This window comes from Carassius gibelio, chromosome B13 (assembly GCF_023724105.1).
Source record: "Carassius gibelio isolate Cgi1373 ecotype wild population from Czech Republic chromosome B13, carGib1.2-hapl.c, whole genome shotgun sequence".
Taxonomy (NCBI): domain Eukaryota; kingdom Metazoa; phylum Chordata; class Actinopteri; order Cypriniformes; family Cyprinidae; genus Carassius; species Carassius gibelio.
In genome coordinates this window covers 5,805,247-5,821,553 of record NC_068408.1, presented here as the reverse complement: position 1 = coordinate 5,821,553, position 16,307 = coordinate 5,805,247, and the positions used below count along the sequence as shown (strand labels likewise).

The 16,307-nt window shown below is 36.3% G+C and overlaps 1 protein-coding gene across 2 annotated transcripts in view; it reads left to right on the top strand.

Annotated features, from left to right (window-relative positions):
* The window catches only part of cdh23 (cadherin-related 23), a 226,438-nt gene that overhangs the window by 153,611 nt on the left and 56,520 nt on the right, over positions 1-16,307 (top strand). For both annotated transcript variants that reach the window (XR_008156620.1, XM_052573041.1), the window contains exons 14-21: positions 3,426-3,490; positions 4,151-4,388; positions 5,567-5,672; positions 5,942-6,069; positions 8,589-8,661; positions 9,884-10,000; positions 10,746-10,858; positions 11,078-11,185. Coding sequence is in view for 1 of the 2 variants with exons in the window: in XM_052573041.1 (XP_052429001.1) it covers positions 3,426-3,490; positions 4,151-4,388; positions 5,567-5,672; positions 5,942-6,069; positions 8,589-8,661; positions 9,884-10,000; positions 10,746-10,858; positions 11,078-11,185 (948 nt within the window). In the remaining variant the exon portion in view is untranslated. The remainder of the gene's footprint in view (positions 1-3,425; positions 3,491-4,150; positions 4,389-5,566; positions 5,673-5,941; positions 6,070-8,588; positions 8,662-9,883; positions 10,001-10,745; positions 10,859-11,077; positions 11,186-16,307) is intronic.

Genomic DNA, 16,307 nt, shown 5'->3' with positions numbered 1-16,307 from the left:
TCTGTAAATTTGTTTAATTATTTATTGTTTTTGTACATTTGTTCTTTGTTATTTGTTTGTTTCTTCCTTCCTTCCTTTCTTTTATTCTGTCTGTGTGTCTTTTCTTCACAGATCACACTGATTGGCTGAATGCGTTCAGAAGTGTAAGCTCATTGGCTGTTTAATTCAGTTATTGAGACGAAGGAAGTAAGCATTGCTGTCCATTGGTGTTCCACCCGTGTCACAGTAAAACTCTGGCAGCATTTCGTCTAACAAACTGTTTTGGCCGGTTGGCTGAATACACTATAGATTGGCATCAGGCGAGCACTGGTCATGATCCACACTCACAAACACACACAGAGGGTGAGGTCATCATCAGGGCAGGGTTGAATCATGGATTGTAATAGTGGCACTGACAGCAGCACAACTCAATGACCCTGTACACCAGCAGCACCACCAGTCAACTGAAACCCCATTACCAGCACCCAGCCGTGATTCATCACAGAACGCTCGCCAGAGAGAGAAATTAGACAACAAGCTCTTACATCATATGCTTACCTTGACATTAACATCAGCACCACTAAAAATTAAGTAAAACTGTAAAAGAACATCAAATTTGACATCCCGTTTCAATGCGAATCAGTCTAAAATAATTGAATCAGAAGCACAGTCCATCACACTCTACAGGCACGAGCTCTGGGATTCACACACATCAAAAGGGATTTTGTCAAATGTGACAAACACCCAATATAGACTCCGCAGGCAGACTCCTGCAAAAATATCCCATCAGTGTAGCATGAAACACTATATTAGCTGAAGATCAGACTTAAGACTGTACATTTTTGGCAGAGGCTTGGATAAAAATTCAGCTTTATCAGATCATTATTGAAATGCATATAGAAAATTAAAACAACAAACAGAATTTATTAAATGAAAGAGCAAATTGGAATGAAGTCACACCTTATCATTGATAATAAATAGGGCCGGGACTCGATTAAAAAAATTAATCTAATTAATTAGAGGCTTTGTAATTAATTAATCGAAATTAATCGCATTTTAACCGCAGATAAATATTTGACCTGAGAACAGATCGAAGTAATTTTTTTCTCACATGGATTTATAGTATACCATTGAATAATGACTGAATACATAAGCTTAAGCAACAAAATATTGTTTATTTTTGTTCAACCAAGTCTAGCAGACCAGTGCAATTTTTGCCATGAAGTGTAGCAATAGCATATTTAGAAACAATTTAGAAATAGTACATTTCAGAAATTCAGGAAACTTATAGGTGCTGGAACCTTCTGTAAAGTGTTTTTTTTTAAAGTAAAACACAATGCTGTCAATTACATTCAGAACATTGGAAACACTGACTATTAGAAAACATCTCTCTGTTGCTTCAGAGGCCATAACATACTAAGTCCAACTCTCAATAACCTTGGCCAAAACAATAAAGAGTTCAACATAAACTGTTGCACCAACAAAATAATACATAGTTCAACATAAAGTGTAAAGTCCGCGCTAGCTGCTATATGTTTTGCGTTGAGGTGATACTTGAGGTTCGATGTGCTGCGGTGATATGTAAACTGACTTTATGCAGCCATGTTTGTTTGTAAATCTTTATATCTTCAATAAAAAATAAATAAAAAAAAAACTAAAAAAAAAAAAAAAAAAAGTGCTGCGGTGATATGCGAACGCTAGTTGGTGCTTCAGTATCATCGGTCTGCCGAAACGCATCCAGTGAGAAACGTTCCGCGGTGCAAAAATAAGTTATTAAAAATGCGGGAATTTGTTTTCTGTAATTAATTAATCTTAGTTAACGCTTTATTTTTTGTGTAATTAATTAATCTCAATTAACGCGTTAAAGTCCCGGCCCTAATAATAAAACAAGCAGTGCCAGTTATATATAAACTGTTTATACACATTTATATTCGTATGTTTGATTTTGGTCATATCCATTAAATAGCCTATAATATTTTTATATTTGGATGGCTTGGTATTACTCTTGTTTTCCACTAATGTTTCTGATGGTTTTGGTATAACCTGTCTCACTTATTATGGCCTCATTATTTTTGGCATTAAATGTCACATAAAGAAAACAAAGTATGGTTGGTCACTTTAAATGTCATCAGATGGTCCCTTCCTGTCCAAGCGGCCAGTTCTTGGCTGGATTAAGCTACAAATTGGACCAGACGTTGTCTATTGGCAAAGTCTGTCTACATAAGTCTATTGAGAATGAGACTGTGTATGTATATAATTACAGCAAATAGCTGTGGAAAACTCTACAGATCAGTTTCAGTCGACCAAATCAAGCCCCAATAACAACTGTCTGATAACAGACACCTGCACATCTGCTTTGATAGATTATCATTTCCAAAAAAGAAAACTAATTCTCTCTATATCAGGATCTAACAGATGTTACACTTGCCGTTTGTGTGCGTGTTAGAAGAGAAGTGTCACTTGTCATATTCTGTTTTTCTTTCACACACATACGCAGCTGCGCTGTTGTTTCTGTGGTGACTTGTTTTTCAACCTTTTGTATTAATTTGCATAAAGATACAAGTCAGGTTTGAATCTGTTTCCCTTCAGCACTGAAGAACTTTATTTCCACATGCACAACCTGACACACACAGTTTATGCTGTCTATGTGCTATTTACTTTACTGGGATCTCTCTTCATGTTCCTGTGCTGTATTTATTGTCAAATGCAATGTCATTTCGGGCAGTTTTTATGATGTTGATGAGTGCCAAATTCAGCATCTGTCACTGTGGTTTCTGGAAACACTTAATTTTCCCACTTTCATTTATGCTCATTAGATTATAACATTGTTATCTTAGCAATGAGTTAAGTCAAACTTTTTTAAAATGAATTGTGAGTCAAGTCTCCAGTGCATGCACTTCTGTATAACATGTGGAGTTGCTGTCTTTATAGAGCACTCCAAATTGTATAGACATCAACGTGGCTCACTTGGGTTTAAACAGCAGCAGAAATAAGGCTGAGCGAGTGTGGAGGTGTGGGTGAACATGTCAGTGAGACCACTTATATGTTGTCACTCATCTTTACTTTTTTTTTTTTTTCTTTACTTTTATAAAGGCAGTTCTGACAATTTAAGAGGTGAAGCAAAAGCTTGTGTTGTTTTGGGACAGAGGACAGGGCGCCCAGTTCTTGCCAGCCCATCTGGTGTGAGGAGAGTTCTTCTCCTTATGGTCCTTCCTGAAGAGCGTCTGTGTGTGTGTGTGTGTGTGTGTGTGTGTGTGTTCAACGTTAATCGTGCAGAACAGAGTACTTTGTAGGGTAGGACAGGGGATGCTGACACCATCATCTCAATATTAAAACACTGAAACACACTCAAGGATACACAAACACACACATTCACATACACAATGACCAAGAGTATGTGTCTTGATGATGCCCATTGCTCCCTGTTTGTGTGTTTCTCTCTGCAGGCCACGGATAATGACATTGGCACGTTTGGAGTGGTTCGTTATTACTTCAGCGATGAGCCAGACCAGTGAGATTATCATTCATTAACATACTGTGACCTTTCACACTGATACAGCATCCTGTTTAATTCATTCATTTCCTCTGATTAATTTAATCCACATCTCTGTAGATTTGCATGCCTTTCTCTTCTGTTTCCATAGACTGATTTCTTCTGTGGCTGTGTTTCAAATTAAATACTACCACACTGTTTACTTCATGCTATCTATCTCTCTGTTTATCTGTCTGTCTGTCTGTCCGTCCATCCATCCATTTTTATGGAGTGTTTTCACTAGTCAGCTGTAAACCAGTTACCTCACCTGAATATGTTTGTAGATTTGTGTTGGATTTTATATTGGAAATGGAAATATGAATATTTTATTTGTAAACCTTATCGTTTTTTCCTAAGCCAGTAGTAGTACTGACAATGTAATGTAAACATGGCTGAAGACACGAAAAGTGGAGGAACAGAAAAACTAATTCAATTGAGTCATTTACGCTGGAACCGCTCCGATTGATTCTTACTCATGACTTAAATCATCCAGTTCAAGCAATTCACTAACAAAAGAAAAGATCAAAAGCACATTTAATTTTAGAATCGCTTGTAATGGTTTTAAAAGCAATGTATATCTCTTGCGAACAATTAATTGGTTAACAGTTACTCATTTCCATATATTAACTCCTCCCCCAGGTTCTCATTGGATGTTGAGACAGGTTGGGTGACTCTTCGAGACCGGTTGGACTATGAGCTCATGAGACGCTTTACTCTAACAATACTGGCCCGTGATGGAGGAGGGGAGGAGACTACAGGACGCCTTCGCATTAACGTGTTGGATGTTAACGACAATGCGCCAGTCTTCCAGAAGGAGGCGTATACGGGTTCTCTCTTGGAGAATGAACAGGCTCCACAACAAATAGTCCGAGCCCGGGTAAGAAATATACAGTTTAGAAAAACAAGCTAGAATCAGGAAACACTGTTAACAACACATTTTAATTTTGTAGCTGATGTTTGTGGTGAAAAAAAATATATTATTCATGGGAAATGTTGGGCAGAGTCTAATTTTATCCTTCAGGTAGAGATTGAATGGTAAAAAGTGGATGCTTTGAATCAGAATGGATGGGAAGGGTTGAACATTTTTCGTTATTTGTGATGTCAGCTGAGTTGGAAAGTTTTTTTCAGAGAAAAACACATGCACTGATGAATCGAGCACAATCAGAACGAGAATGTGAAATGAGGACAGAGCCCTTGAGTTGAATGTGAATGTTCTGATGTGTAATCGTGGGTCATTCACTCTGCTAGTGTTCAGTATGTCTCAGTTAGTGTTTAATTCTCTCTGTCTGCTCTAATCTGTGCTGTGATTGACAGTTTGACAGCAGTTATCTGACCAGCAGGTGGCGATGTGTGTTGTTGTAGAGTTCTGTCAGTTTTTTTAATCCTTCTGTAGCGTCTGGACTTTAGATTTAATGAATCAGTTATTCATTAGTTTAACAAATAATCACAGATCCCTCATCTAATAAACATACTGGGCACCAGCATGTCTGGGAATGACACCAGGACCCTTATAAACCTTTACGACCCAATGGCATGTTGAGAGTTCTCCCTCTCACTACATTTTCCAAAGGAAAGACACATTCCCCTGTATGAGGGATTGTATGTATATTACTTTGTTTGTTAGACTAGTTTGTGTTAGTGTTTAGTTAATAAAACCATTATGCACAAATTACGTAAGTTTCTGATTCTGCCTTGCAGAATGTCAGTTGTTTTTCAAGGCAACATTTCTCATTTTCTATTATGTCTAATTTAAAGGTTTTTTTAAATCTAATATTAAATTGCATTTTATTTTATTTCAGCCTTTGATTAATGAAAACATTTTAGTAGTTATAATATAGTTAACAATAACAAGGTATAATGCTATAAAAACATGTTTGTTTGTTTAAATGCTAAATGTTAGCTTCAACCAAGCATGAGTCTGTTTGGCTTTCCCTGCTTTTGTCTACAATAACAGATGAGGAAAGGGACGTATGAGTGTTCGGGAAACGTGTTTGGAAACAGTCATAACAATAATGATATAATGACCTTCTGTGTCTCTCTGTGTGTGTTTCTCAGGCGACGGATGAGGACTCTCCTCCCAATAACATCCTGACCTACTCCATCATCTACGCCTCTCTGTTCAGGTCATATTTCAGCATCAGTGTGGTGGAGGGCTACGCAGGTCTGTGTTCAATTCAAAGTCACCTAATAATATGATTTCACTGCTTGTTCGTTTTGGTGATGGGTTACATTATTCGTTCTCCATCGCTCAGGAATCGGATTTGGGTTTAACACCTTAAAGTGTGAAAATGCCTTTAGAGAAGCCTTTGTGACCTCTGGTGTTTCATAAATTGATTATAGATGGCTGTCTAGTATGCATGTTGTGATTTATTTGTTTTTCAGTTTTTATATTTATTCAATTTGCGTGTCAACTGTTTGTTTGTTTATTAGTCATCACGGTGAATCGTCCTCTGGATTATGAGCAGGTTCCAGGTGGACTGATCTTTCTGACTCTGATGGCCAGAGACGGAGGGAACCCGTCCCTCAACAGCACTGTTCCAGTCACCATAGAGCTGTTTGTGAGTGACACTTAACACTTAACACTTAACCCTTCGGAGGCAATGTTGTTCAGTATACTGCACCATGAAAGAGTGCCATCCTGCGGGACGATGATTCGAGGAAAACTTTATGCAGATGTTTGTAATATCATGTCAGCTGCACTACCGTTCAAATGTTTGCGGTCAGTAATTATTTTTTATTTTGGAAAGAAATAATACTTTTATTGATCATAGATGCTTTAAATTGCTCAAAAATAACAGTAAAGACTTTTATAATATTGCAAAAGATTTGTATTCAAATAAGTTCTGTAAATATTTAGAACTTTTTAAAGATAAAAGAATCCTGAAACTAATGTATAATTGTTTCAAAAAAAAAAAAAAAAAATAAATAAAAATAATATATATATATATATATATATATATATATATATGGATATATATGGATTAAATTAATTCACAGTTTAACTTATAATTATAATTATATATAATATATAAAATTATTATTCATTATTATTATTAATTAATAATTATAATATGTTTATTAAATTTGATTGGATTTTCTTAAAATATTAAGATATATTAATACTGATCCCAAACTTTGGCACTTACAATGAAAGTGAATGAGGATTTAATAGCAGAAATTAGAAATGTGATGCTTTTATATTTTATAAAATTACAGATGTACTGTTTAAATATTATTTGAGCTTTAAGTTGTTTTTGTCATTTTCACTGTTTTAAGGTTAGCGTTACATTGTCTTTGGCAAATGTAACGAAGAAAAAATAGATGTAGATTTTACCCAAATTTCATATTAACAGGCATGCTGTTTATGCGGTTGTCTTATTGTAACAGTGAGTATTTTAATGTTTACAGACTTGCATGTGAATTTAGCTTTTTTTGTATATAAAGAAAAATTAAAGACAAGTATTAATGTTACGTCACAAGTGTTTGAGCTTTACTTCATTTACTTAATTTAACTTCATTTTAGAATCAGGTGAAAACAAAGATTACCCAAAACCGTTGCTCACACACAAACAAACCCACACAAACTTGGCGTTGTGTGATCTGTGTGTTAATTCTGAATTCATGGGTTTTCTCTGAGGTCCGTTGACTGGAACGGTTAATCCATGGATAATTTCACTCTGACATTTCTCTGCTCTTTTATTATGATTCCGATTAGACACATTTCATCTGAAAAACAGCAGGGGTTTGACACATCCACATCCGTGTGTGTGTGTGTGTGTGTGTGTGTGTGTGTGTGTGAGAGAGAGTGTGTGTGTGTGTTATTACTGAATGTTGAACTGAATTAAAGTGTTAAAACAGTGTATGGGCCCTATCTTGCACCCAGCGCAATTGACTTTGTACAGCGACGCATGTGTCATTCCTATTTTGCACCCGCGCAAAGCGCGCTTTTCCCTCCACAGAAGCACGTCGCTAAACTAGTGAATGAACTTGCACTCCCTGGGCGGTTCAGCGCAAAAAAGGAGGCGTGTTCCGGCGCAAACAATCCCTGGTGCTATTTTGATGTTCCATTAAACAATTGCGCCACTGACCAGAAAAAAACCTAGTCTAAAGTCAGTGGCGCGTTGCGCGTTGTTCATTATGCTATTTTAAGGGCGCATGCTTGACCATAATGCATAGCGTGCACAACGCGCATACACTTTGTTCATGTAATCTACACAGATGCAACAGTTATTTTTGCAAATCATAAATTGTTACACTTAAAAAAAATATTAACACATGAGATGACGGAAATCATTGTGGTGTGCCACGAAGATGTGAAAAAATAGGCATAAATCTAGCTTACAAATTATTCAGGCTAATTGTAGTAATTAAGGATCAGACCTGTTTGAGGTCATATATGTATAAGGACATCTGACAAATTGGTTTGTCCGTCAAGAACCAGGAAAAAAAAATCGATGAAACAATTGTGGCTATTTCCTCCCACGCCTGTTTAACCGACGCTATTTTGGGTGGGTTTCTCCCATCCCCATACAACACAACTTCTCTGTCTTTCACTGCTCTTACAAGAACATCAGTCTCCTCGGCTGTGAACCGCTCCTGGCGTGCGCCTGGTAAATACGCCATAATAATAGCAATCCATAATGGAACTTGCGCACCTGCTTTTAAAGGGAATGTTGGATGAAGTTCTGATTGGTTTATTTCACGTTACGCCCAAACCACACCTATGAATAATGAAGCTACTTCAGACCAACCCATTTTAGATTTGCGCCGAGCGCAAGAGCCATTTATCCCGCCGGGAAAATAGCAACAGCGCCGAGACCCGCCCACAAACTTACTTGCGCTTCGCGCTTTGACACTTGCGTTTCAGATCGTTAAAATAGGGCCCAATGTGTCTGATATTGAATAATTTCCCATCGCCACAGCTTGTGAGTTTCTATTAAACCCCCAAAGCACTCCATCAATACATTTAATTATAACCAAAAGCAGTTTTTTTTCTCCTGTGGAAAATTAATGAGTTAATATTTAAAGATTTTTTTTGATACCTAATACACTGATCTCTTCTCTTCTTCCTCTGCAGGATGAGAATGACAACCCACCCGAGTTCAGCCTCCCGTCTTACATCGTCAACATAGCCGAGAATATCGTTGCAGGTACATTTACAATTATATTATCAAAAAATGGAAGAATATATCAACATTTAGCACATGTAGAGTGCTCAAACCTGATGACAGCATAACTAGATTCCTGTCAGTGATGATTTACAACGCTCAGCCAGCTGTGCACTAGTTCTGTTCAACACTAATAAAATGGTTTGTGTGAATAAGTGCTGTTTTCCCAGAGCTAGGACAGTTTTATACATATATATATATATATATATATATATATATATATATATATATATATATATATATATATAAAAAACTAAATTAAAATTAATTTATATAAATCAGCACAAAAACATGTGTGAATTGATATATATATATATATATATGTATATACATTATTTTATTTTTCTCCCACTATTTGTTTTTGATGTTGTCCTTGTAATGTTTTGTTTTTGTGCTAATCATTTATTTTATTTTATTTTATTTTATTAAATCTTCCACTATTTGCCAGTGATGATATAATTTTTGATAATAATGTTTTGTTTTTGTGGTAATATTTTATTGTATTTTATTGAAAATCTCCCACTATTTATAAGTGAGTATTATGCGAATAATAATGCTCATTAGTAGTATTTGCTTCCTGAATTTAATCTTTTTATGTCTGTTTGTAGAAGGATTTGTTATTGGACTTGTTTTTCTTGCATTTATTGAATCTATTATTTATTGAATTAATTATTTATTTTATCTATTGAGTGCAAACACTAATGTCACACCACATGACAAGAACTGTGTTTCTTTCAGGGAATGCAATCCTAGTCTTTTTTTCTGTGTGCTGCTTCGTTCTGGACACACTACAAAACTCCTTCAATATATTTGCCTTCAGTCTTGGTTTATTTGATTTATTTTTCCCTTTATATGTTTTAATTGAACAAGAAGGTTGTGCGCAGAGGAAAAAGGTGTGATTCTCATGCATTTATTCACTCAATGCTTTTACTCCACACAATAGACTCGTCTTTAATCGTCAAAGGGAAATTACATTTACTCTGTTGTGTGCTTGTGTGTGTCATGGGTACTGAACGCGCTCTGATGATCCTGAAATCCCTGTCTTCATCAATGCACAGCACTGCACACTAACTAACCACGTCCTGTCTGAAGACCATCCCTCAAGCTTTGCCTGTCTGTTTTTTCTCTTCATACCACTGTCTGTCTCCCACATTTATTATCTGATGGCTTGTTTACATCCTGTTACCTTTCTCTTTTGTGTCAGGAGCGACGGTGTTGTTTGTGAACGCTACAGACCTGGACGCGTCTCGGGAGTTTGGTCAGCCCTCTCTCATCTATTCCCTGCAGGGCAGCACACAGTTCAGACTCAACACTCGCTCAGGTGGACAACAGCACACACACTCACACCTGCCCTTTAACCCTAATGCCCTCCTTGGGGTCTCACAGACCAAAGGTCTTTTCAAATAACTCGGATACAGTCAGTAATCATGTCTGCTTGGCCCATTTACAAGTGCTGGTTGCCATTTTCATTGTATTTATTTATGTATTATTCAAATTTGTATTTATTTTATTTTCTCAGAAATAGTACATTTTAAACTAAATATATTTATATAATTATATTATTTTCATTCATTCATTTATTTATTTTTCCAATTAATTTTCTGATAAAGACAAAAACCCTTCCAAAAGAAGTCAGAATGAAAAGGTTGAGAGTTTTGAAAAGACATGAATACTCCTAAACAGAATTCCCATTTGCATGAAGAAATTACGCAAAAATAAGTGCTGTCATTCAGAACTCACTTAGTATACCTGTAATTATAGTAATAGTTACAGATTTTCATATCACAATTTTTATTTATTTATTTGTATATGTTTTGAAAACGTCATGCAAAATAATGTTTTGGAACAAGTTTCAATTAATCCAGGTAGCCCCGCCCCAAACTGATCCCATTGGTTGATGACATTTTTTTTTCATGTGTGGGCCACTCAGAATGCTAAATTGCAATTCTAAACAGATTGAAACAAATATATTACTTTGTACATTATCACCACATCTTGAGTTTTGTCCAGCTGCCTGAATATGACTGTGTGTGTGTGTGTGTGTGTGTGTGTGTGTGTGTGTGTAGGAGAGATCACTACCACAGCTCTTCTGGATCGAGAGCTGAAGTCTGAGTATATTCTGATCGTAAGAGCTGTGGATGGAGGGGTGGGACCACAGCAGAAAACCGGCATCGCTACGGTAACGGCTGACCCTTTGATCCACATTAGACAGACACTTAGACAACTATAAGTGAGCTTACTGTATTATGTATTGTGATGATTATTATTAGTATATTTAATTACTTATTGAAATTAGGTGTCAATTAGGGTTGTCTGTTTTCACCAAATTTGAAATCACCTGAAGCAATGCATTATGTGAAAGATGACAAGCATTTGTCTGTGGATCTGTCCACTGCAGGTGAACATCACTGTTCTGGACATAAATGATAACGCCCCCATGTGGCGAGATGAACCGTATCAAGCAAATGTGGTGGAGATGAGTCCCATCGATACTGACGTCATTACTGTGAGTGCATTGATCTGACCATTAACCTTTTCAACAGCCTTTTTTTGTTTTTATCTCAAACTGGCTTATAAACTTCTGAATCCTCTTGTGACCTTTGACCTGTATAATGATACATTTGCTTTTCAGTTCCTCTCAACTTAAAGTCCCCATAAATACAAAATGTCAGTTTTTTGGGTGTTAGTATCAATATGTTGGTCTTAAAGTTATCTATAAGCCAGTGTGCTCCAATACAGAGACAAAATTTGCATTATCACTAAGAACAATGCCGCATGTTTCAAAACACTTCTGACTAACTAAATAGTTTTTAAAGGAATATGTCCTCAATTTTGTGTGTGTGTATGTGTGTGTAAAGAAAATCCTGAAATGTATTTATTTATTTAATTAATTAGTATTATTATTCTTTTTTTCTCTGATAGATTTCTCTCTCTGGTGCAGCTCTCAGATCTCATTCTCTGTGTGTATTTTAATTTATCCATTTTAAAATGCGGTCTGGCATTGTTTGGCCATGATTTTTCAATTGTGCACAAGTGTGAATTAATTTTGTCTGAAGACATAAGTGAATCATGGCTTACATTTTAGTCTGTTCAGACAAAAATATATCATATGGCTTTTATTCTTATTTTTTTTTAATGCTGCATAGTTCCCCTTTTAGGAAGTAGAGTGTCATGGTGTGATTAGACACCAAAAAGACTAAAAACCCATCATATTAGATGTGTATCGAATCCTGTAGATGAAATAAGATACAGAAATACTTTCACAGTTTTGAAGCAGCGGTTTGATTCTAGTGTCAGCAGGTAAACATAGTTAGTGCTATTGATTTTATGAGTGATAATGTCTTACAGTTTCTCTCAGAGTCAAATCCCCACCATACCCAGAGGAGCAAGTTTCCATCTCCTCTCCATCTGGAGAAAACCCCTGTCCCTCTCTTTGATCGGCTACAGTTTTGCAGCTGAATTCAAAATGGGCTTTCACCTCAGTGTCCTTGGAACGTTTTACAGAGATTACTATATTCTTGTATTATTCTATTGCTTGAAGTATGTGAAAAATCCCTTCTTGAGGGTTTTCCTCCTTTGGTGAATGAATAAATTATTTAATATGTTAATGTCAGGCACACCATCTCTACTTTCAGTCTCGTACGGCCAGGGACCATTTGGAAGAGGCTTAGAGTTTCTAAAATCTTAAAGGTGACCTATTATGCCCCATGTTACAAGATGTAAAAAAAAGACACTGATGTCCCCAGGGTGTGTATGTTAAGTTTTACCTCAAGATACCCCACAGATAATTTTTTTGTAGCTTGTTAAAGTTGCCACTTCGGGTTGCCACTTAAGGTATGAACCAAAATGCACAGTTTTTATGGTTTGTGTTTGTTTAAATGCAAATGAGCTGGTGCCCCCAGCCCCCTTTTCAGAAGAGGGCGGAGCTTCAAGAGCTTATGCTCCGGCTTACAAGCACAGACATACAATCTCAATCAATGAAAATTTCAGAAACTTTCGAGCGGTCTTTACATAACTTTCATATGCAATTTTTAATGTGCCCCTATCATGGGTAATGAATTGTTCATATTTTTGTTTTGGGAGTCTCCAATAACAGGTTGACATGCATGCAAGGCTTATAACATGTATTTATTTTTACCTTAATTGCTCAATGACTCCCAAACGATTTGCTCAACGATTCATTTTTTCAAACCTCTCCTTTGTGTGACACTCATCTGCGGTGATTGGTCTGATTGTTCTCATTTTCATTTCATCATGTCTGTAATGCCTGATAAAGCAGTGTTTGTGAGCGCAGTGCTGCTTTGTGTACAGCGTTACTGGGGATACAGCTATTTTACCGCTCCAAAAGTGGCACCTAGTGGCAAAGAATGACTTTGCATTTTCATTCAGACCAACCCGAAAAGACCAACAAGTGGGCAGGCAATATACTAATGTTTCCTGTTGATGATAACATGAAATGGCTTGGGATTCATTTTAAAAATGACTCGTTTCAGTGATTCAGAGTCGACTCTTTCTTTTGAGAGACCATAACTTTATACACAGGGCACTTTCAGAAGACTTTTCAGGATGTTTTCATTCACTTACAGCTGTGTTACACACTGCATGAATGGTAATTTTCAAAAATCAGTAATGGGGCACTTTAAATACCACATTCCAATTTACAATCATTTTGGTAGGACGTGAAGGCATTAGTAAAAACAAGCAGAGAAATGGTAGCTTTAGCAACAGTTCCAAGAAGGTCCAAGAAGCTCTTTCAGAAAGGCTTTGGAAAACAGAATATGACTGCTATTTGTCTGGAGCTGACATTTGCACACTTGGCATTGGTATTAATTAGGGATGCACAATATTAGATTTTCCCTATATCTTATAAGCCGATATTTTTCAAATCATTTTGGCCTACTGTATAGTCGATGCCGATACTGATATATATTTTTCTTTGTTTTGAAACAACACCAAGTCTCTCCTGTGCCAAAATTATAAACAAATTATTTTGAGTTATTATGAAGCAAAAATGTATTTGTTAGAAGTAATAAACGTATAGTTATTTTCTTAAGTCGCTTTTTAGTTTCAAATCGGCCAATGCCGACATTTACATTTTAAGCCTTTATTCCGTTTCTGATAACGTTACGATAATATCGTGCACCCCTAGTATTAATACCGCTTTCAAAAATCAAAATTAAGAATTCAAAAATCCAGCATTGAAATGACCCTTGTTTGTGTGGAAGTCCGGCTTCAAATAATTGGCGCAATCATAGGACATTACAGATTTTTTCTGGAGCATTTCCTTTGAAAATGAAACTTAACCACAGTGTTCTCAGCAGCTCAGATGGAGGGAATCTATGGAGACTTCTATTAGTTCATGCCAAAACACAACACTTATAATGCATCTTTGGCACTTACAAGCAGCTACAGCAAGAAAACAGTAATGGTGTACTGCTGCTTTCCATTCAGGCTAGGGATGCACGATATTGGATTTTGGCCGATATCGATATGCCGATATTTTCTAAATAATTTTGGCCGATGCCGATACCGATATCGATATATATACAAATATATACTGATATATTTAAACTTTAATTTTACTGAAGAGAAATCCATGTATGTCTTCTGTACTGATTCTACCATAAATTTATTATTTTACAAATGTAGACAGACATTCACATCTGAAAAACAGGTCAATTATTTCACTTGGAGAATATCGGTTTTGCTCATCGGCAGAAATATTCATATCGGCCGATACCGATAATGGTCATTTTAAGCTTTTATCGGCCGATACCGATGTTGTGCCGATATTATCGTGCATCCCTAATTCAGGCATGTGTCTATGCTAATATGGCAGAGAGTGTCACAAATGTTCAAGATTTCTCCCTATGATGACGTGTACGGTGGGTGTATCTGGAATTGCTTGGGTTTACAGGGTAATTAGTCCACTAGGAAGCAACATCGTGTTTATCAGGTTCCCATGCAGGCTGCTAAAAAAAATGAATTTTCAAGGTGAAGTGTGTGATTTGTACAACAGTTGGTGCTCAATAGCGGTAAAAGTGGTTCATTGGCTTGTAATCATAGGGGACATTATGACCACTACATACTTTTTCTGCTATTTTTCAGTGTTGACTGCTGTTATTATTTAAAAGAGCTGCCACTTTGTTGCCCTTACAGTTGTATAATTGATTTCAAATTTACCTGCCACTAATCATCACACAGTCTCAATGAGCCAGACTGTTGGCTATTGGCATATAGGTGTCACCTTTGGCTTCTTTAAAGGGACATTTAAGACATGAAGGCATGCTTTTCTATAAAGCTGTTTTAAAATAAAATGGATTCTAAAAAGCTCTATACAAATATTATCACTTGACTTGAAAAAGATGATCCAGACTGGCCAAAGACCACCCAATTAGACAAGAGACCATTTGACCTGCCTTTTTTTTTCAAATCAATTTTACCACAGTAATAGACTACAAATATTAAAGACATTTGTCATTACATGGTAACCAACTTTGTATCTGACTGGTGCACGTAGTTGGTGGTTTCCGCCAGATCTTGGCATTTTTGCATTCGATATAAATCATATGATCTGAACTGTGATAAATATCCTTGTTCATGGGATCTGAGGAAAAGGTAAACTAAATGCAAACTGATGGCTTTACAATAATTTGGAAAACTGCTGAATTTGAGATGTGGCTTTGTGTTGTTGAAGTTAAATGTGGTTAGGCCTCTAGAAATCTTGGGCTTCTACCCTCTGCTCGTCGATATTTAGGGTGTTTTTTTTACTGGCTCTGACTTTGGCTAAATATGCCCCTGATTGTCCGTTAATAAACAATCCAGACCTGAACTTCATTAGGAGGTTTCCGATGACTAATTAAAATGTAGCCCAGAGTCAAGTGCATACTTCATTACCCTGCTGGACACCGTGCAGGAGAGAGAGAGAGAGAGAGAGAGAGAGAGAGATAAAACAGAACAAAGGAAGAAATGGATGGATAATTTAAATCACAGGACAGTGAACGTAAAAACCAAATGTCTCCAGAATAATTTTTTTTTCTGCTTTACACAGAAATCTCTGTAAATTATATTTTTTTAAGGCAAGAAAAAACTATTTGCCAGTGTTAAAATATTTTTTTTTTTTCAAAAGGATGTTCTGAGTCCATAACTCCATTTACCACTCACCATAGTGGCATAGTGGTATAGTGTGGTTTAATCAAGTAATAACTCACCAAACATATACTGTATGTGTGTGTGTGTGTGTGTGTGTGTGTATATATATATATATTTATATAGTAATAATTTACTCTTTCATAAAGAGCCTCTAACACTTCTCTTTTCTTTTTCTATCTTATCTACTTGTTTTCTTTTTATTTATTATAAAAATGACCCTCTAACACTAGCGTTCCCCATCTTTTTCTATATTTACATTTATATTAAATCATTTAACAGACGCTTTAATCCAAAGCAACTTGCAAATGAGGGGAACAATAGAAGCAATCAGACCAACGAGAGAGCAACAGTATACAAGTGCTGTGACAAGTCTCAGTTAGTTTAGCACAGTACACATAGCTAGGATTTTTTGACACTTTGAATAGGATGGGATGAGATGGGATGGGATAGGATAAGACAGGATGGGATAGAATAGA